The following is a 19,261-nucleotide window of genomic DNA, read 5'->3' as shown; positions in this document are numbered from 1 at the left end:
GAGGATTGCTATTTTCGATAAATATATGCACATACACAACATTTAACATTTCAAAAGTGGAATACAATTTAAATGGTTCAACAAGTTTGTGTCCTGAAGGATCTTTATTTACTGCACAAGTTGTCTCTAGTCCCTGTTCAGCGTCTCACATTGTCTCATACCGGAGAACTTCTCAAAAGCAGCAGCAACTCGTACGTGCTGCAGATGTTGAAAACAAAGTATTTTGGAGGCTAAAATGTAAACATTAGAAATTTTAAAATTACAAATCTTGTGCTTCTTTTGTATAAGATGCCACAAAGGCAATTTAAAGAATACAAGCAGTAAAACTTTCCATCACTGCCTACGTGGAATTCTACAGTAACGTGACCTTCCCTGGATTTATAAACAAAACACATTTCCAGTTAAATTGGTGCTGCTGCAAAGTAAATTATTGATTTTTTTCCTTTTTTTTTTTTTTTTAAGCACGATAGGATTTTATCAGCTGTAGAGGAATAGGGCTGACAGTACTAAATGCACGTTTGTTGTTGGCCTGTCATTTTCACATAATTTAATTGGAATGAGTTCTGCAGCAATGCGGGGGGGGTTGCACTATGGCTTTGCTACTGGGAGCTGTAAAATCTAGAATCTTGCTACGCCTTCATTGGTGAGAGATGTGTTTTGAAGTAAATCAGATCCATTCTATATTGGCAAAGTGTTTTAAGGAAGCTGATTATCACAGCTAATTTGTCCCAAACTGTCTTTAATTGGAAGAGTGTAGTCTTGACATTAGACCACTGCTAAATAGATCAGACAAACAGCTCTGCGCAGTGTCTGATCCCACTCCTCATCTGTGCTTTTAAAGCAAAAACCAACCAACCCTGTTGTATTTTTCACTTGTTCTCCCATCACGAAAACACCAATAACCTCGTTAATTATGAACATTAAGAGAGATGCCAGAAGTCTCTGTGTCTTTGTTCCACACGCTCATTTCTGCGTTTACCCTCACCCGTCCTCCATTTGAGAAGAGTGACACCACATCTGTGCTATCCCCAGTATTTCGGAAAATCCAGACCCAGAACACAAACACCTATCACTCCAAGACATAATCTCGTTATCATTAAAATGCTGAAGCAAAAAGACAGAAGTTTTACTTTTTAAAAACACAGATAAAGAAGCGGTGGGGAAAATAATTTAGCAGTTCTTTATTAGAAAGCATTGAATTTCCAACAGGCTTCTGCTGAGCCAAATTAAGACTGAAACCAGCCCAACTATGGCTTTGGGTAGCAAGTCCACACATCATTCCAGCACTTAAGTCCCAGCCCTGGGAGGTGTTGCTGGGGTTTGTATTTGTTTTAAACAACGTGGTATCTACCCCAAACCTTTCCTGTTGGGTATAAATCAGCTTATTACTGCTGATGCTCCCTGGGAGTGAAGATGCAGATCACTCTTCTCTGTAGCTGTCTGCCCTACTTTACTTTCTGTCTTTTCAGTCTGAGCAAACCCGACCTTTCCCAATGAGCTTGTTAAATGACCCTGATTAAATATTATAAAAACAAGGGTCACTCAGTCCCTGTGTTCAAAATGCAATTCTTGCCCCACCCGCCCTGTACAGTAATTACCTCCCAAAGCCTAGAACTTCACTGCGTTCCAGAACATATTTGCCTCTTACACGATGGTGTAACTCTCACCTTTTGGGGTTTTTTTCCTTGTTATTTTTACAACCTGAATCTCTGTTCTGAACACTGGCAGCACCACAACTGATGCCATGGCTGTGAGCACTGGAAATGGCCAGGTAGTGACAGTGACTTCCTAAGCAAAAATATGCTACCCCACAACCCAAGCTGAACTCCTAACGAGTCAGTCCGACTCTGTTTTAACCCACATACAGCCCACTTCAAGCATTTAATGACAAGCAGAGTCCTTCCTTTCAGAGGAAAGATGCCCAAAAAATTGTTCACGCCAACAAAAACCACACTGCACAAAGGCAAATTAAACCCTGGCATTGTGTGGAAAACACACTCTTATCAGACTCTGTTTATTGGCTCTCTTGAGATTCTAAATGGATATTCAGCCCTTCTAACTGTGGGAAAAACTGCCGTCTATTGTATTTTGGATTTTATATCTGTTGTGTACAAAGACATTTTCAATAGGTCACCCATAGATAATTAAAAGGCAAGATGCTGGTAACATACTTGAGCCAAAAACTTTGCTTATGAGACATGGTTTTGTGAAAGGACTGAGAAAAAGCCCACCCACGCACAACAGAAACACGTTTTAGCGAGCAAGCAGCCATCTCTCACTTGCACCTATAGCCTGCACGTTCCACTGATGCCGGGCAGAGAGTGGAGACTGTAACTATCCCTAAACCAGAGAGTTTCACAGTTATCGTTTGCTGGTGGAGAAATAATAATGAATTGCAGCTTAATGACTCAAAGAGAAGCATTACAAGAAAACCAGCTGTCGTTCTTTCAAAACTAACCCAGGACAGCACTCTCACCTGCTGCTGCTTACACAGAACAGCCCCAGTCAATACCACACCAACGCACCCTCCCAGATGGGCGCTCCTTCTGCTGTTAAAATACATCCTTTTCCCTGAAAGCAGCCAGAGGAAAATGGGATGGAACCCAGTGATCAGCCCGGCCACATCCGAGAAACAGGCAAAGGAACCGCACAATGTGAAAATTACTCTAAATGCTGGAGAGATTGTGAATCTGTAACGTGCAACTGCCACTCTCGCCTGTAAGCGTGATGACGATAAACAAGCCAGGGAAAATCTGATGTCCTCAGAGCACTCGTATGGTTTCAAAACCCCATAACTATGGGGACAGAGCTGGGGGGGCACATATATAGAGATTAGAGAGATGATGATATAGAGAGGAGATGATAGATATAGAGAGGAGATGATAGATATAGAGAGGAGATGATAGATGATATAGAGAGGAGATGATAGATGATATAGAGAGGAGATGATAGATGATATAGAGAGGAGATGATAGAGATAGAGAGATGATAGAGAGATGCTAAGATAACTTACCTGTCTGCTGCAGCCTCAGTCCTTTTCCAGCACAGATATATTCAGAACAGCCCTGAAACCAGCCTCCTACCATTCAGGCCTTTCTGCTTAAATAATGGATCCTCTTCAGCTAATTACCACTTGCTTTAATTACTCCAATTAACTCTGCCCCTGGGTGTTTGACCACCACAGCTGCTGCTCCTCAAGCTCCTGTGTCCCACCACCTTTCCTTGCAACACTTCCTCGCCTTTCCGTGTTCTGCGCCACTCGACAGCAAACCTGCTCGGCGAGCCTGCCCGGGGCGTTCTGCATCGACCTGCTGCGGGTTTGTCCCCACGATGCCGGTGACCCTTATGTCATCTACCACCTCTTAGTGGTGAAAGCAGTTGCTCTGCCTTCCTCGATCTTTTCCCTCAGGTACTCCATCACTTGGGCTAATTGGTTTGGTTGGTTTTGGGGGGGGGTTGTTTGTTTTTTGTGGTTTTTTTTTTTTTAATATCTTTCAGTGCAGTTCTGTCTTCCACCTTCCTGAATGAGGAGCTGAATATTCATGGGAAGATGGGCTGCATCCTCAGTATCCTGGGTTCCACGGTGATGGCGATCCATGCTCCGCAGGAAGAAGTCGTTTCCAGCCTGGAGTCAATAGCAGAGAAGCTGAAAGATCCAGGTACTTAAATAAAATGGGTCTTGTCAACTTCAGGCTTGGAAATGACAGTAGCAGCTAGGATACAACTTGGCTGGATCGGGAGGACTGAACTAAAGGGTAATTGAGCTGTTTCTTGTTCTGTGCACCAGTGGAGGAAACATTCCTGTGTCGAGGAGAGCTTGTGTGTTGCCTTCTGTGGTGGGATTTCCACGCGCTAAATGTGAAAGATTGCTGTCAGTCAAACAGCGTTTCATACATGTGCTTGGAGGATTTACACCTGATTAGCTAGCTCAAAACACAGGGGGACATGTCAGCTTCAGAATGGCTTTTTGAGAGCGTCAAGTCCTCTTGACCCAAGATGAAAAAAGCAGATGGGAATCCCGCTTCGCAGAGAGGGGGTCTGGGTGATGCTCCCACGTCAGTGGGTTTGTGCTAAAGCAAGGTTGAGAACTTGGGACGTCAAGTTACCACGTGTGCCTTTTTTTGTATGGCCTGTGAGGTATAGATGCAAAAGGTGAAGTGCACGGGAATCAGCTGCAGGTGCCAGCAGAAGGGGCTGGGCTGGGGCAGTGCCGGGACGGGCGAGCAAATCCCTGCACACGAGGGTGCAGCGGTGGCTGGGGAAGACAGGAGGAACTTCAGGCCGAGGTGAATGAGTGATTCGAGATCAAGTAGTCCTGATATTTATTTTAGAGGATGAATTAAGTTGCAAGGACATGATTTGGGCAATAGCGTGAACGGCAGAATAAGCCACAGGAGATGAAGGAAGCATGGGGAGAACAAAGCGGAGCAACGGGTAGACGCTGCTGCTCATTAGAGGGAGCGCTCTGGCAGCGCCTCGCGCTCCTGTGATGTGGCACTTTCCTCTTTATCCCACCACAGCCTGCAGAGTTCAGCTAGAGCTTCCTGAGCCTTCTGCCACCCTCCTGGGCATCCCGTGTACTCCCTTATCTTCCCGGTCAGCGAGCCCCCCACCTCCACTAGTGCTGTAGGACCCAGCTGTGCTCCTACCCGCTCCAGCACAGGCAGCTGTATCCCGACAGGCTGACTCGTGGGGCGGTGCGGCCACCAGCGCTGGAAGGAGCTGCTGTGCTGTGACCAGCGCTGGAAGGAGCTGCTGTGCGGCCACCAGCGCTGGAAGGAGCTGCTGTGCGGTGACCAGCGCTGGAAGGAGCTGCTCTTGTCTCTGCAGTTTTACTCAGCCTGGAGACCAACTCTGCTTCCCAACCCCAGTCCCTACAGGTGGAAGCTAAAAAGACTGAATGGGCAGTTACCCGCCTGTCCTCCATCTCTAATTGCTGTACAGTTACATGTCACTGGTGCTGTTGTTCTCTGATATAGCTCTTTAATTCTGCTTTCCCTGAGGATTCATTGTATTCGCTGTGTGTGTCCTGGTGAGCTCCCTTCTGCTCATCTTTGTGGCCGAACCACGTTATGGACAGAGCAATGTCCTGGTTTATGTTTTGGTCTGCTCCACCATCAGCTCGCTTTCAGCGTCCTGTGTAAAAGGCTTGGGGATTGCTCTGAAAGAACTCTTTTCTGGGAAGCCAGTCCTGAAAGAACCACTGGGCTGGGTGCTCCTCGTGTGCCTGGTGATCTGCATCAGCGTCCAGATCTGAACGAAGCCTTGGACATCTTCAACACACCTGCGGTCACACCCATTTACTACGTGCTGTTCACCCCAGCAGTCACGATGTGCTCTGCCGTTCTCTTCAAGGAGTGGCAGCACATGGTGCTGGACAACACCATCGGTGGCTTCCTCACCATCGTGTCCGGCAGTTGCCGCCTACCTGCCCCAGGCAGATGTGTGGCCGCTCACTGCCGCAGGAGGCTGCTGTCCCTGGCAGCGGAGCGCTGGGAACTGCCCAGTTCCTGGCATCTGGTGCCGCTGCATTGTTGAATTGACGAGCCTTCGTCAGGACGCAGAGGCTGCAGCACTAACGTGGTGCTAACCCTTACCGAATGTGAAGACCAGGCGTTGGGACAGGCCTCACAGCATTTTTTTAAAAATATACTTAGAAGACTAACAGTTACAAAATAATCTAACGTGGTGCTAAGGTTACATGGAGAGGAGATGGATGTCTGGCTTTAAAGATGACACACCCAGAATATTAATTCAAAAATTCCTCTGTCAAGTACTTGTTTTGCTCACTCTGCTAGAATTTATTTACAGTTGCACATCCAAGAACAGGATACAGCCAAACCTGGAAAACTTCAGTGGTGCTGCCACGTGCTTCTGTGGCTCTTACAGAGGGACCAAGCACTTCACACAGTGTTTGCTGTGCAGGTTGAGGAAGCACCTGCTTACTGTATTGTATTAAAAACCGATTCGTTGCATTACCAGTGGCTAGTGACACATCTGTACTGAGAGCTGGGCCAGCGCTGAGAGGCGTGAAGGATTATAGGGGCAGGAAGAACCGTGCGGATACCTGAGGGAAGCTCAAGATAGGGACGGGACAGGGAATCGCTGCCTGTGGGAACAGGCCTAGGAGTCCTCAGCTATCGAGCTAAGTTTCTGAAAGATTACTAGACAGCTGTGTCCTCACTTACATGGGTTTCTATCTGCGTAGCTCTGTTTAACACGCCCTGGATTTGTTCCCAGCAGGCTGCTGGCCACAAGCCCCCCACACTGGGGACTCACAGGCCCCATCCAGCCACCCACGGCAACCGGACACGCGCAGAACTGCGGGACCAGAGCTCCGAGCCGCTGCCAGAGCGTCAGCCCAGGCTTCCCGGAGCCGCGCTGGACACAAACGCTGCTGAAACGCTGCGCCGCCCTTCCAGGGGGCACATCGGTCGCTGGTTTCTCCAGTTAGAAGCTCCTCTCTGCGTCCTGGGGGCAGAGGGCCAGCAGACACAGCCACAGGTCTCCCTCCAGTGACCTCCACAGGTCGAGGTACACGAGGTTACAAAGCAGCTGGTTACTTACTTCCTGCATTTGGTTTCTCTGAAGGAACTATTCCTTCAGAGGACAGCAGGAGCTGTTCACCCTTTGGGGAAGAGGAGGAAAGGCCACAGCCTCTCCCAGAAACAAATTTGATTCATGGGATCAAATCAATTGAGCAACGAATCAGAATTCAGAGCAGACTTTCTAGCCAGAAGATAATTATGTCCCCTCCCTACTAATTTAGCAATAAACAGGATCACTGGGTAGGAGGGGGAGTGACAAGAAGGCCAGATTTTCAGTTCTCAGTGGTTATCTGCCTGAACAAAGGAGAATCTCATGTTAAAAATTGACCCAGTTACTATTTATTACATTGACCAGGGAAAGCAGTTAATGGAGCAAGTCAGTATTGACAGAGTTGTGCTGCAATTTGAAAAAATTTGTCATTTGACCATATACCTACGGAAGCCTGAAAGTATTTTCCAGTAGTGACACCGCCTGGGATGATCCGTGTGCCCAGCAATCTCTTCGCACCACGGGTACCTTTACTAGACTGCGCAGTGCCGGTGCCTGCAGGGCTCGCTAGCCGCTCCCCGGGAGGCTTTGTTTTGTGCAGCACCGGTCACAGGCCTCGCCCAGAGCTGAGGTTTGCATCGGCGGTAGGAGCACCCCGGCACGAGCCTCCATTCAGCCGAGCAGGCGCGTTCCAAATGCTCTCTGCATAGCACTGGTAGCCCCGGAGTCCCAGCACAACGACGGCTGCTGACCTGTGGGGCCGAGGGCAGCGCATCACCCCCAGGAGGAGCAACCGTGGCTCTGTCGTGGGCTCTCATCTGGCTGCAACTTCCCCAAGACTGGCATTTTAATAAATCCTAAACCGCAGAGCTGATCCCGGCTCGTTCGGGCGGCGGAGGGCCCGGCCTGGCGGGGGGCTGGCTGGCGTCCCCCGGGGCGCGGGTCCCGCTCAGTCGGACAGGCTCTCCGAGAAGGACGACTTGGACTTCTGCGTCTGCTCCAGCCGGTTCAGGATGAACTGGCTGGTGTCGATGAAGCGCTCCACGCAGTTCATGAAGCACGTCTCAGCCCGGCTGTCCAGCTTCGGCCCCGGCTTGTCCATGCACTTCTCCTGCACACAGCGGGGGGGCCGTTGGTCCCGGGGGCACCGCGTCCCGACCCCCCCGCGCACCAGGGTCGTCCCTCGTGGGCTTCCCCACCCTCGGGCACACCGGCCCCTCGGGAACCGCATCCTCCCGGGTGCATGTAGCTTCCCCCGCCCCGCCCCGGGGCTCTTCCCGTCCCGCTCCCCGGGGTCTGCCGTCCCCCCGGGCTCAGCGGGGCTGGGGCTGCTCCCACGGCGGGTCCATTTTGTCCCCATCTCCCTCCTCCCGCCTGGGGACAAGGGTCAGCGCGGCGGCCCGGCCCGGCTTCCCGCCTGCCCCGCTGCTGCGCACCCGCCCCCGCGCCCCGGTGGCCCGGCCCGGCCCGGCCCCGCCGCCCGCCCGTACCCAGCAGAGCTCGGTCATCTGGTGCACCAGCTGCTGGAACCGCTGCTTCTGCGTCTCCACCTCGATGAAGCGCTGGAGCTGCGGGTCAGCGCCGCCCAGCCCGGCGCCGGACGCCGCGTCCATCCCGGTCCCGGTCCCGGTCCCGGTCCCACCGGCACCTCCGCGCCACGACCTTCACGTGCCGCGCCGCGCCCGCCCCTTCCGCGCGCAACCGCGCATGCTCGCCCGCCCGCCAGCGCGCCCCCTGCCGGCGGGGAGGAGCAACGGACGCCTCGGGCTGCAGAACCGTTTATTGCGCTCGGGTCCGGCGCGCCGCCGCCTGCGGGGCCAGCCGGCACCGGGGCCCTCAGGGTCCCCGCCTCTGTCCTTGGCTGTGAGGGGCCTTCAGGCGGCTGCTCGCCCAGAGGTGGCCGGGGCCGTGTCCGTGACAGCGGTGCCGAGGCACCGACCGGTGCGCAGGGCCGTCCCGGCGCTGGGGCAGCACCAGCCCCGTGGTACCCGCCAGCAGCACCGGGCAGGGCTCAGGGCTCCTCGTCCGTGATGTCCAGGATGCTGCCCAGCAGTGCGGTGAAGCTGGGGCGCTCCTCGGCCTTCTGCCGTGCGAGAGAAGGGGGAGCTGTGCCCGAGCCTGCCGGCCGCCCCGCGGAGCCGGAGCCGGGTCAGCCCCGGCACGGCAGCCGGCGGTGATCACCGAGGGCCAGGGGAACCCACCGAGGGCCAGGGGAACTCACCGTGAGCCAGGGGAACCCACCGAGGGCCAGGGGAACTCACCGTGAGCCAGGGGAACCCACCGAGGGCCAGGGGAACTCACCGTGAGCCAGGGGAACCCACCGAGGGCCAGGGGAACTCACCGTGAGCCAGGGGAACCCACCGAGGGCCAGGGGAACTTGTCGAGGGCCAGGGGAACCCACCTCATGCCAGCAGCTGTACATGATGGCATAGACCCGCTCCGACGCCTGCTGCGGCCGGTACAGCCGCAGGCCTTGGATGACATGCTCTGTTGTCTCGCTGTTATTAAACCTCTCGTAAGGCATCTTTCCCAGAGAGTAAACCTCCCACATCAGAACGCCTGTTGGAGGAAATGGCAGGGACGGCTCGTGGCGTGGGAGCACCTGTGCCTGAAGCTGGTTTGCAGAGGTACTCACTGTTGTCAGGGCACCCGCTCTTCCCAGCCTCCGAGTCATTAACACCATGCTCTTACCAAAAGCCCAGACGTCAGACTTGCTGCTGAACTTGCTGTACAGAAGCACTTCAGGGGGAGACCACCGCACTGGAAACTTTGACCCCATGGAGCTTGTATATTCGTCATCTAGAACGTACCTGCAGCAGATAAATGGATCAGGGTGCCTGTCTCTGATTTCACATTTCATTCGTCCCTGCGACTGACCCAGCCCCAAAGAAATTGACACCTCTCAGAGTTACCAGAGGTTGCGCTCGGCATGGGTTTCAACAGGTAGAAATGTCACTTTGCAATCAAGTATATGTTAGTCAAGATTGGGGAAGGGATAGGGTGACGCAGAAACACAGCAAAAACGGGATGTGGAGAGAAACCTGCAGCCAGGAGAGGCAAAGAGGGGATGAAAGGGATGGGTGCAGTAAGAAAGGGATGGTGGAAAGTGGAGAGGCAGAAGGTTGAGCCAGGTAGATGAAGCAGAAACACAGAAGACGGAGGAAGAGCAGGGCTGGAGTACAGTAGGGAGAAAGGCTAAAGTGCAGAAGAGACTGGAGGAAGAAATGGGGGATTGGGACAGAAGATGACACACGCATATCTACCAGACCTGGAAAGGCCAAAATCTGATACTTTCACAATTCCTTGGTCATTCACCAAACAGTTGCGAGCAGCCTGTGGATGGAGAGATTGAGGCAGTCACTCCTACTTGCTCCTGCCACTCCCATCTGCTTGTACCATCTGGAATTTCATCTCATCCCACCTGCTTAACACTTTGCCTCACTTTGTCTTGCAGGTTCACCTGGATTGGGGCAAACTACAAAGTCCTCAGCAAAGACAGAGAGAGAGGCCTCCAGGCAACCTGTTTATCTATGGAGGGGGACTTCCCTGGCGGGATTTAGTCTGAACAGAGCAGCACCAGTACGAGATCAGAAACGGCACTGAGCAGGACTGTGAGCTGGCAATGCCAGCCCAAGGCCTGACAAGCTGCAGGCGCAGCTTTTCATGGGTGTCAAGAGGTCCCTTGTCACGTCTGAGCCAGCGACGGTGCCTGCGCTGCCTGACACAAACCCTGCCCGAAACACATGTGGACTTCCTGTGCCCTGGAAAACAACCTGCGCCTGCCCTTTCTGCAATCTCTGCTAACTCACTGCAGAGCCGTGACTTCAGAGCATCCCACCCATGCTCAGGTGGGCAGGGAAGCTTGGAGGGATGTTCTGCAGAGAAGGCTGCAGAGCTGCCTCTCCTCGTGTTGGTGAACTAGCTGGACTCTGTCTAGGACATGCTGTGACTGTTGCTGAGCTGGAGATGTGTCTTTCAGCCACAGCCCTACCAGGTCTCGGTGCAGGAACTGCTTGGATTCCAGGTACTCCATAGCTTCACAGACATCCTTGCACATCTCCAGCAGCTCAGCAGGTTGGAACCGCCGCCGAGTTTCCCTCAGGAAGTTCAGGAGGCAGCCGTTGGCCATGTACTCAGTGATAATGAAGATAGGACGCTGCCTGGTGCAGACCCCATAGAGCTGCACCAGCTTCTCATGAGAGAGGTTCCTGTGTTGGGGACAAGAAGGGCAATTCTGAGCATCTAGAAGGCCAAGCAGCAGAAAAGCATCTGTGAATAAAGAGAGTTTGGGAAGGGAAGGTGCTCCTGGCCCAACTAATGGTGGAAAAGCTCATGGGGGAATCAGCACAAAGGCAGTAGATTCTCAGATGCATTTTTGCAGAGTGTGTGGGTGCCTGAGACTGTTCCCTTCACGCCACCCAGGAGCACAGCCATTCCGGCAAGGTGTATCCAGCAGTGACCTGCAGCCCGCGCACCACTTACATCATGACTTTGGCTTCGTCGATAAACTCATCCTCAGACATGGAGCCCTCCCTGATCATCTTGATAGCAACATCGTACTGGCCTCTCCACTTCCCGTACTTCACCACGCCGAACTGCCCCGTCCCCAGCTCCTTCAGGAAGGTCAGATCCTTCGGGTCAATCTCCCATGACCCTAGGACAGAGAGTGCGAGTGTAATGTGGGTGCAGGTGACCTCCCTGCAGGGTGCTCCCCATCGTCTGATCTAGCAAGCCCAAGAAGAACTCACAAGCACGTGCTGCCTGGAAAACCATCCCAACAAATCCACAAAATCTGAGACCTGTTCCTCCAGAGCATGGGGAACAAAGTAGCTTGTGGCACCTCTTGGTCAGTACTGTCACCAGAGGGCCAGTGAGTGTTGGGAAGTGATTCCTGGGAAGGCTGTGAGCTGTGCTTGCCACAGGACAGCCAGGATCCCAGCCCTGGAGAGATGGGCCCTGCAACTGTGAGGTAGCCCAGGCCAGCTTACCGTAGCCCAGGCCAGCTGTTGAAGGAGCATTTTTCCGATGTTGAGATACGGGATACTTCAATCGGGATATGAGCCCTGAAACACAAAAAGGTAGATCGCCACACCACATTCCAGCAGGGAACACAAAACCTCCTGCCTTCAGCACAGAAAGGTGAGGATGCTGTTGTGTCAATACAGACACTGCTGGCCTCGCTCCGTCCCCCACACACTGACCGGCAGAGTTGTGCTGATGGTACGTGATGAGCTCCGGGATGGTGTTGAACAGGTGCTTTTCTGCCAGGTAATACTGATTCTGGGGGGTGCAGCATACAACGTAATGGCGGATCATGCCTTGGGGGTCTCTGGAGAGACAGTACATGGGGTCAGCAGCATGGGGAGACAGGCAGAAGGTGAGGGGTGCCTGGAGGTGCCCTCTGAGGTAGGACCAAGCTGTTCTTAGATCCACTTACACAGAGGACTTGGCATAGACAGAGACAGTGTATTTCCCTGTCTTGCTGGTGGAGTCTCGGACAATGAAGCCCCCTTCCTTCCCCTAGAACAGAAAGGGGAGAGGAGACTGTCACAGGCAAGACTTAAAGTGAATGAAAATCATGGCTGGAGATGGTGTGTTAGGTCAGAGTAGTCCTACTGCCAGTCCCTGCTTGGGGGGCCACCTCCTGAAGTGGCTGCCGGGAGGAGGTCACATTGGGATAGAGATGGTTCCTGGGGCTGTTGAGGTGACACTCCCCTCCAAGCACAAGCCAGGGTTGGTCCCATGCTGGACACAGTGTGACAGCAGCACATAGAGGGCTGATGTGTAGAAAGGACTCAGCCTCAGGAGTCAACACTTGCCTCCTGTTTCAGCAGTTGCTCCGCTTGGCTCCGAGTGATGTTCTTCGAGTACCACCTGGAACAGGGACACAGCCGTCAGGGAGCTCACTGCAGCCACCGCTGTCCCCAGCCGGGTCTGACCCTGGCCCAGCTAGGACAGGCGGTGCAGGGAGCAGGGCAGGGATGGCTGTCGTGAGGCTGGAGGCTCTTGAAGGGTGTGCAAGAGGGAGACTGACCCATTCAGGCTGGGTTTGCAGGCTGTGTAGGTTAACAGAACTCAATGCAAAAAGTCTCCAACCAAGTGGAATTTGCCACGTCCCTGCACCTTCTTTTACTCACTCAAAGATCTCCAGGGAATTGCTGGTTTCAGTGACGTAGTTGCTGGGGATGTATCCTTCCCTCCTGCAGGAGATAAGAGGCTGGTCACACACTGATGGAGGAAGCCAAGGGGAAAGCAGGTTCCTGTCCCAGAAGGCTGAGTAGAAATGGGCTCAAAAAGCTTGGTGCAAACTCATTTGGGTTTCTGCTTGAGGAGGACTGATACCACAGCCTGCTTCAGTCCTCCTCACCCTCCTCGTGTGCCATCCCAGGCAGGAGCCCCCAGGCAGGCAGCCTTCCTCAGCCCTGCCATGCCGAAGAGGTGTGTTTGCCCACCAGTGCCATGGCACCAGGAGAGGACACCACTGTGGGGCGAATGCCGTGGGCAGTGGGAGCTCTTACCCGTTCTTGTCACGGGCTTTCCACCAGGGCAGGTGGCTTTCCTCCAGGATGAAGTACTCCTCGCCCTTCTGCAGCTGCAGGTCCTGCGCGTTCATCGGCTGGTAGTCGTAGAGGGCCACCACCTTCTTCATCTCGCCTGCTGTGCTGGGGGCTCGCTCAGGGGGCAGGGGCTTCATCACCATCTTCCCCCAAGGGTGGGAGAGCGTGGGACACGGTGAGGCTGGCAGACACACTGTTTCCCAGGTGAGACCCTCCCCAGGCCTGGCAGGGCAGTGGGCTCAGGCCAGGCCATCTCAGCTCCCACATGTATGTCCACCAGGAGACCAATCCCCCACCCCACGCTTTTTATTGCAACCTTTCCTCCTTGGAGACCCACCCTCACAAAATATAAGTGTTTTCTCTCTGCCTTTTGGCTTAACCTGTGACTCCTCCATTCTATATCAGGGCATCTCTATCCTCCCAGCTTCCCCTGGGGAACCTCAGGAGTGAGATTGTTTGACTTTCCTCCAGGCCTTTGGGCTCTGTTCACTGGTTCAAGTTCCTTCTCCCTTAAGCCACCATCTTGACACTCCTCTACAGAGCAGAGCCCTGGCCTGTACATCTCTGAGCAACATCCTGTCAGTCATTGAACGTGTTGCCTTTTCCCAGGTGGACCTTTCCTTAAAATACCTTGGAGCAAACCCACATGCTGACGTTGGCCCCTACCTGGTCCTCCTCGGGAGTAGGGGGAAGAGGCTTCTTTGTCTTGCGATGTGACCGTCCAGCTTTTAAACCTTCAGAACAGAAAGAAGCCTAAGGTGAGAAGAAATCCCTGGCATCACGCTGCAGTGGTCACAAGGAGCTGGGGACAGGGCAAGGGGAGGGTGCCCAGTGTCTTACTGCCGTTCCTGCTCTCCAGGATCTTGCAGCCCATGGCGTTCTTGGCTGTCTGAGAGCAGCACAGATACTGTCCGTCGATCCAGAAGCAGGGGTGATACTTCTGTACCAGGTCACTGTTGTACCGGATCACTGTGGCAGAGGAAGGGAGATGTGTGTGACCAAGAGCTATTTCCCCAGCCCGCTGTGTAGAGCTCTCTGCTCCCTGAATGCAGATGATCAGCCCCATTAAATCACTTCACCCTCTGCTGTGCTACTGATACACAGTCACATGTGGCCCTGGTGCTCGGGTTTCCCTCAGCTCATGGCTCGTGTTTCGGTGCTGTGGCTATGCAAACCCTGTGCTACCAACCCCCCCTGGTTCGGGGAGGGCCAGGCCTTTCTTATTTGATCGAAGTTCTTCAGCAGCTCTGCAAAGGGACACAAACACGCTCGGAGGGCCAGGTCCTTCTGTGACCAGCCCTCCTGCCAGCCGAAACATCCAGCATCCCCCAGGCTGCTGAGGCCCACAGTTCACAGCTCTTTCAAACCCTTTTTATAGAAGTGGGGAGGGAGGCCAGTGCTGTGCTGGCTTGTCCGTGGGGAGAGCAGGGCACCGCTACCATCCCCTGCCTGCTCAGAGAGTTCCCTTGCTGGGACACAGTTCCCTTGCCAGGCGGGCACTGACCAGCTTCCTCGTACTTGTCCCCAAGCTAAGGGACAACGGGATGTGCCAGAACACCCCTGCAGCACAGTGCTGGCCCACAGCAGCTCCGCGGGCTGCCAAGAGCCCCTTTGCTGGTGAAGCAGGATGAGGGCATGCCGGCAGCAAGAGGCCAGCATTTTCTCTCCCCTTTCCCCTGAGGATTTTCCACCCGCTTCAGCTGCCACAGCAACTCCTCTCCAGTAGCAGGGAAGTGGGGTGAGGGCTGGCTGCCCGCCAGGGTAGAGCAGCGGGGCTCTCGTGAAATAACCAACTTCCCCGTTATCAGCCCGCTCTGCTTCCGCTTCGCTCAGGCAAACTTCCCTGTGTCAATATGAGCAGCTAATCTCACCCCACCAGCACAAAGCCGCAGAAAGATATACATGCACCAAGAGACACGTATGGGCAGCTCCAGCAGATTTTGGCCGACTGCAAGTACCGCAGCACCTCTGCGCAGTGCTGCTGCAACACGCTCTCAGCACCCACACAGCTGAGCGTTAGCTCCAGGTGGGTTGGGAGAGATGCTCCCTGGCTTACAGCAGGCTTTTCGTGTACATTTCCTAAAGCACTGGGGGCTCTGCCCTTGCCTTGCGCACCAGTACAGCTGCGTGGCCACGTCTGCTATTTCCTCTTGCCCTCAATAACTTTTGAGCCTGCTTGAGCTAATTTGGAGCAGGGTTGTGAGAGGGCAAGAAGCCTCAGCTGAGGTGGCTGCAGTGCTGCAGAAGTCAGAAGGTGACAGAGGTGAGTGACCACCTCCCCTGGGCAGGGGCGGCTGGTGTCACAAGAAGGATGCATGTAGGAGCATGGCTTTACAAGTGCACTTGTCACAGGAGAAGTTTCTGATCAGCACCCGCTCTTCTGTAGAAATGGGATAACGTAACCATGAGATAGTGAGCCCCCGGAAACCCAGTGCTCTGGGTCATAGCCACACGCACAGCCGATTGCTCATGTTTGCTTTCTGAGGGAGCTGCAGAGCCCCCAAACTCACCGCTCTTCAGCTGATGGATCCAGCGTTTGCGCAACTCCTCCGTCGGGGAGAAGACATACAGGGGCCCTTCGTCATATACCACCTGCAGGACCACACACCTCAGAGCCCTGGCCGGGGGGCTCCCGGGGAGGATGGGAGAGCTGAGGCTTGTGGCCACCCTGAGCAGCTGGTGCAGAGCACAAGCGATGCCAGCGTGTGCTGGCACCGCATGGTGCTCGCAGGACCGTGACGGAGAGGTTATAAATAAGACCCCTCCCCAGAGACTTTCCACTTCCTTCTCTGACTTTCGGTATGTGGGGGGCTGTGCCGGGTGCCAGCAGGGGCAGGCAGCTGGGTTAGGGGCTGAGTGGGCAGCCAGCAGCCCTCCAGCTTCGGCCAGGGGACCAAAAGGAGCGGGACAGAGCTCAGAAGCAGATTTCCATCTAAGCAGCCCCTTAAATAGAGCTGCGCAGTTCCTCAGGGCTCCCAGAGGCTCACCTGCTTGCCCCATGCAGCGTGGACAGCAGCAAGGTGTCCCCAAATGGCTGAGTGATACCTGGCACTGGGGCAGTGATACCGTGTTTTGTCCCAGGTCCCTGTGGCGTCCCCTCCCAGCACCCTGCACCCAGGCAGAGCAGACCAGCAAACGGGGTGTAGTGAGGACTCACCTGGAAGGGGTAGGGGAACCGTTCGATGATTGAGATCTGCTCCATGTTGTAATCCTCTCCTTTCCTCTGGAACAGAGAGGCAGAGACAGATGCTGGCATCCTGCTGCTTGGCTACTGGCATCTCCCCAGGGACCCATAGCATTTGGTGTCCCCCTGCTCCCCTGCCCTGCATCAAGCTGGACCCTGGTATGATGCAGGCTGTGGGTGCAGAGCCCCCATGCCAAGCAGGGCTGTCCCCACTCCCACCACCCCAGGGCAGGGGAACTGTCCCTGCTTCCCCAGCGAGGGGACAGAGGGCACAAGCAGGGACCCCAAGACCTTCCTCACCGGGACCTGCCGCTCGGGGGGAGGGTTGTTTTCAGGCACCACTGTCTCCACACAGGTGATCTTCTCGATGTCCACTGAGCCCTTCTTACTGCCCCGGCGCTGCAAGAGATGGGGTTGGTTAGAACAGTCGCCAAGGAGGAGACCCAGGGAGACTCAGGCCAAGCACTGTCCCCATCCAGCTGCCCCTTGGGCTGGGTGCTGGCGAGGGACAGCTGGTGACCCATGGACACTGCCATGCCACAGCCCCTGTGGCCACCAACTCACCCCCCGCTCAAAGTCATACTCGTAGTAGGACAGCTTGCTCTCCGTCAACAGGAACAGCCGCTTCTTGAAGTTGAGGGGAGACGTTTTCTTCTTCTGCTGCGAGCGCTTCAAGAAGATGCTCTCCAGGATGACGCTGGCCATGTCGGTCCCTCTGGCCTTCTCTGCGCCGTGCTCGCTGGGTTGCTGCGGGCGAGACAACACTGACACGGTGCTTGTTCAGCCAAAAACTGTCCCAGTGCTGGACCTCTCTCAGGTGCACTCTGCCCCCTGCCTGAGGGGCAGCCAGGGGGTGCTGGGACCCCCTCGGGGGAAATCAGCTGCAGAGTTGTGCGGGCAGGTCAGCGTGGGCTATTTGTGATGCGACCTCTCCCTCTCCCGTCCCCTCTCTGACACCAGACTGCAGACCAAGCCACCACCCTGACAGCTTCAGCTCCACCCAGATGCTGGAGGGTCCCGGTGAGTGTGCAGATGGACAGACAGACACAGACTGCTGGAGAGAGCAGGAGCCAGGGAGGCTATGAGAAGCATAGTCCCGGGGAGGAGCGTAGTGCTGGAGCAGCGACACCCAGCAGGCTCCCTCCTCCCCTTCAACATGGTGCGTGTGTTTGTGTGTGTGGGTTGTTTCCTCCTGCCCCATCGCAGGCGCTTTGTGACAGGGACACGCTGAGTTGGCAGCGTGCAAAGGATGGCTGCAGGACACCAGTCCCTAAAAAGTTGTGGGTAGGTCCTGGCCCCGCATGAACATGGAGCAGCCCTGAAGTCATCCTTCCCCTCTACACCCATGGAGCCTGCCGGAGTGCTGGGACGATGCTGAACTCCCTTTCTGCCCCCGTGAGCAAGGCTGCAACCAGAGGGGTTAAATCCTCCCCCAGCCCTCCCCAGCGAAGCTCTCCCCAGCAAATTTCTCCTCTTGAGCCTCTCCAGGGACAGTTTGGGCAGGAAAGGGCTCAGATGAGAGCCCCACATCCCGCTGCTGCCCTGTCTTCCCGAGGATGGAAATCCCTGCTGGCCCATCTCTTGGAGCAGCCCCTCAATTGGCCCTGTGCCCCTCCATGCTGCACCCAGACAATTCCAGCACCCACAGAGCCACACAGCTGGAGCTGTGAGCTTTTGCTTTTCAGGGGGCTGTGACCAACACCCAGCTCCAGCCTGGAGCTAACGAGGGGCTGATGAGCTACGTGGAGCCACTGCTGAACTGTGAACCCCTGGAACCCTCCTGCATTTCTCCTGCTCCAACCACCTACACACCCTGCTCCCCCTTCACCTCCACCTTGTTCCCTTTTTTCTCCTAAAACACGGCTTTGGAGAGCAACCTGGGAGAAGTTGTTTCCCTCCCCTGCTGCCCACAGACCGTCTCCTCCAGGGAAGGCTTAGAGGTGGCCCAGAGTCAGGGGTTGAGTCCCTCATTACCCAGCTGGGCAGCACATCCACTCCCCCCACACAGGAGTCACTCGTGACAGGGACCAGGTAGGGACCAAAGATGGCAGGAGCTGGTCCCACCTGCTGTGCCTCTCTCCAGGGCATGCTGCAGCCTGGGGGCAGGAGCAGGGGCGTCCCCCCATCTGCTGGCAATGCCCAGACCGTCCCAGCACAGATTCTGCTGCCGCAATCCTGACCCTGCTCCTGTAGCCAGAGAGGCTGGGGACAAGCAAGGTTCCCCTACCAGGGTCCCCGCTTCCATCTCCTTGTGGACCCTCATGGCTCAAGCTTTTCCAGCTTGTTTGGATGGTTAAAAAAAACCCCAAACCCAAAAAATTTAAAAAATAAGTTGTCAGAGTCTTTTAGAAAAAGCAGCAACCTCCTCTTGCTGATCCAGCCCTGGGGAGGAGGGAACTGGGGTCCCTGCTGGGGACACAGCAGGTGGCTGGAGTGGCCACTGACCTGATGGCTGGCAGGGTGGTGGGTGAGCGCAGAGCAACTTTAGCATCTCCTGCAGCCCTGTGCCTCAGTTTCTCTACCTAGGAAATGTGGCTGCCAGTGTCCCAAGAGCAGGAGGGCTCCCACTGCCCCCCAGCACAGACACAGGGGCTGAGCAGTGTGGCCCTGGGCTCCCCCCATCTGCAGTGCTGGGTCCCCAGAACTTTACCTTGAGTCGCAGCAGCTGGGTCACCGCCAGCAGTGCCAGGCAGTTGGGTCACGTCTTTGCTGCGTCCTCTGGGATGGTGTCACCAGAAAGGAAAAGATGGTGAGTATCTCAGAAGGCTGTTCTGCTCCAGCATGTCACGCCACCCCGTCCCCAGCACAGCCACCCTGTCCCCAGCACTGCCAGCATGGCACAGCCTCCCTCTCCCTGCCACCAGCCCCACTCCCTCCCTGCCTGTGCTTTGGGGTGGTGGGTGCCCCAGGGGACTCACCCCCACAGCCAGCCATCACTGCTGCGCTGGGACAGCAGAGGTGGCAAGTGGGTGGGTGGAAGCAT

The 19,261-nt window shown here is 55.1% G+C and overlaps 3 protein-coding genes across 3 annotated transcripts; 1 reads left to right on the top strand and 2 right to left on the bottom strand.

Moving 5' to 3' along the window:
- Positions 1-1,744: 1,744 nt before the first annotated feature.
- LOC135993321 (magnesium transporter NIPA2-like) lies at positions 1,745-6,519 on the top strand. Its single transcript, XM_065643092.1, is given in 6 exon segments — positions 1,745-1,771; positions 3,267-3,409; positions 3,499-3,659; positions 5,004-5,249; positions 5,252-5,520; positions 6,244-6,519. Coding segments are annotated over 6 exon segments (1,122 nt in total).
- Positions 6,520-6,871: 352 nt separating this feature from the next.
- On the bottom strand, positions 6,872-8,225 carry TIMM8A (translocase of inner mitochondrial membrane 8A). The gene is made up of 2 exons (XM_065643347.1): positions 8,028-8,225; positions 6,872-7,648 (listed from the first exon to the last, which is right to left on the bottom strand). The coding sequence occupies exons 1-2, from the start codon at positions 8,148-8,150 to the stop codon at positions 7,487-7,489; spliced, it is 285 nt and encodes a 94-aa protein (XP_065499419.1). The 5' UTR covers positions 8,151-8,225; the 3' UTR covers positions 6,872-7,486.
- Positions 8,226-8,357: 132 nt separating this feature from the next.
- On the bottom strand, positions 8,358-17,025 carry BTK (Bruton tyrosine kinase). Its single transcript, XM_065643026.1, has 18 exons — positions 16,843-17,025; positions 16,579-16,677; positions 16,252-16,317; positions 15,605-15,686; positions 13,935-14,063; positions 13,761-13,828; positions 13,056-13,237; positions 12,675-12,737; positions 12,357-12,411; positions 11,975-12,057; positions 11,739-11,866; positions 11,526-11,600; positions 11,020-11,191; positions 10,529-10,745; positions 9,806-9,870; positions 9,229-9,347; positions 8,939-9,096; positions 8,358-8,620 (listed from the first exon to the last, which is right to left on the bottom strand). The coding sequence occupies exons 1-18, from the start codon at positions 16,981-16,983 to the stop codon at positions 8,549-8,551; spliced, it is 1,974 nt and encodes a 657-aa protein (XP_065499098.1). The 5' UTR covers positions 16,984-17,025; the 3' UTR covers positions 8,358-8,548.
- Between the last annotated feature and the right edge of the window lie 2,236 nt (positions 17,026-19,261).

Source organism: Caloenas nicobarica, chromosome 12 (genome assembly GCF_036013445.1).
Source record: "Caloenas nicobarica isolate bCalNic1 chromosome 12, bCalNic1.hap1, whole genome shotgun sequence".
In the NCBI taxonomy this organism is placed as follows: Eukaryota; Metazoa; Chordata; class Aves; order Columbiformes; family Columbidae; genus Caloenas; species Caloenas nicobarica.
Note: the sequence above shows the minus strand (reverse complement) of the source record. Positions and strands in the feature narration are given on the sequence as shown.

Excerpts from the sequence above, each read along its gene's own strand:
- TIMM8A (XM_065643347.1), bottom strand. The coding sequence starts at position 8,150 with ATGGACGCGGCGTCCGGCGCCGGGCTGGGCGGCGCTGACCCGCAGCTC. Across the intron at positions 7,649-8,027 it reads AGATGACCGAGCTCTGCTGG|GAGAAGTGCATGGACAAGCC; the intron begins GTACGGGCGGGC and ends CGCTGTGTGCAG.
- BTK (XM_065643026.1), bottom strand. The coding sequence starts at position 16,983 with ATGGCCAGCGTCATCCTGGAGAGCATCTTCTTGAAGCGCTCGCAGCAG. Across the intron at positions 15,687-16,251 it reads GGTTCCCCTACCCCTTCCAG|GTGGTATATGACGAAGGGCC; the intron begins GTGAGTCCTCAC and ends GTGGTCCTGCAG. Across the intron at positions 13,829-13,934 it reads CCTGGAGAGCAGGAACGGCA|GTTTAAAAGCTGGACGGTCA; the intron begins GTAAGACACTGG and ends TCTGTTCTGAAG.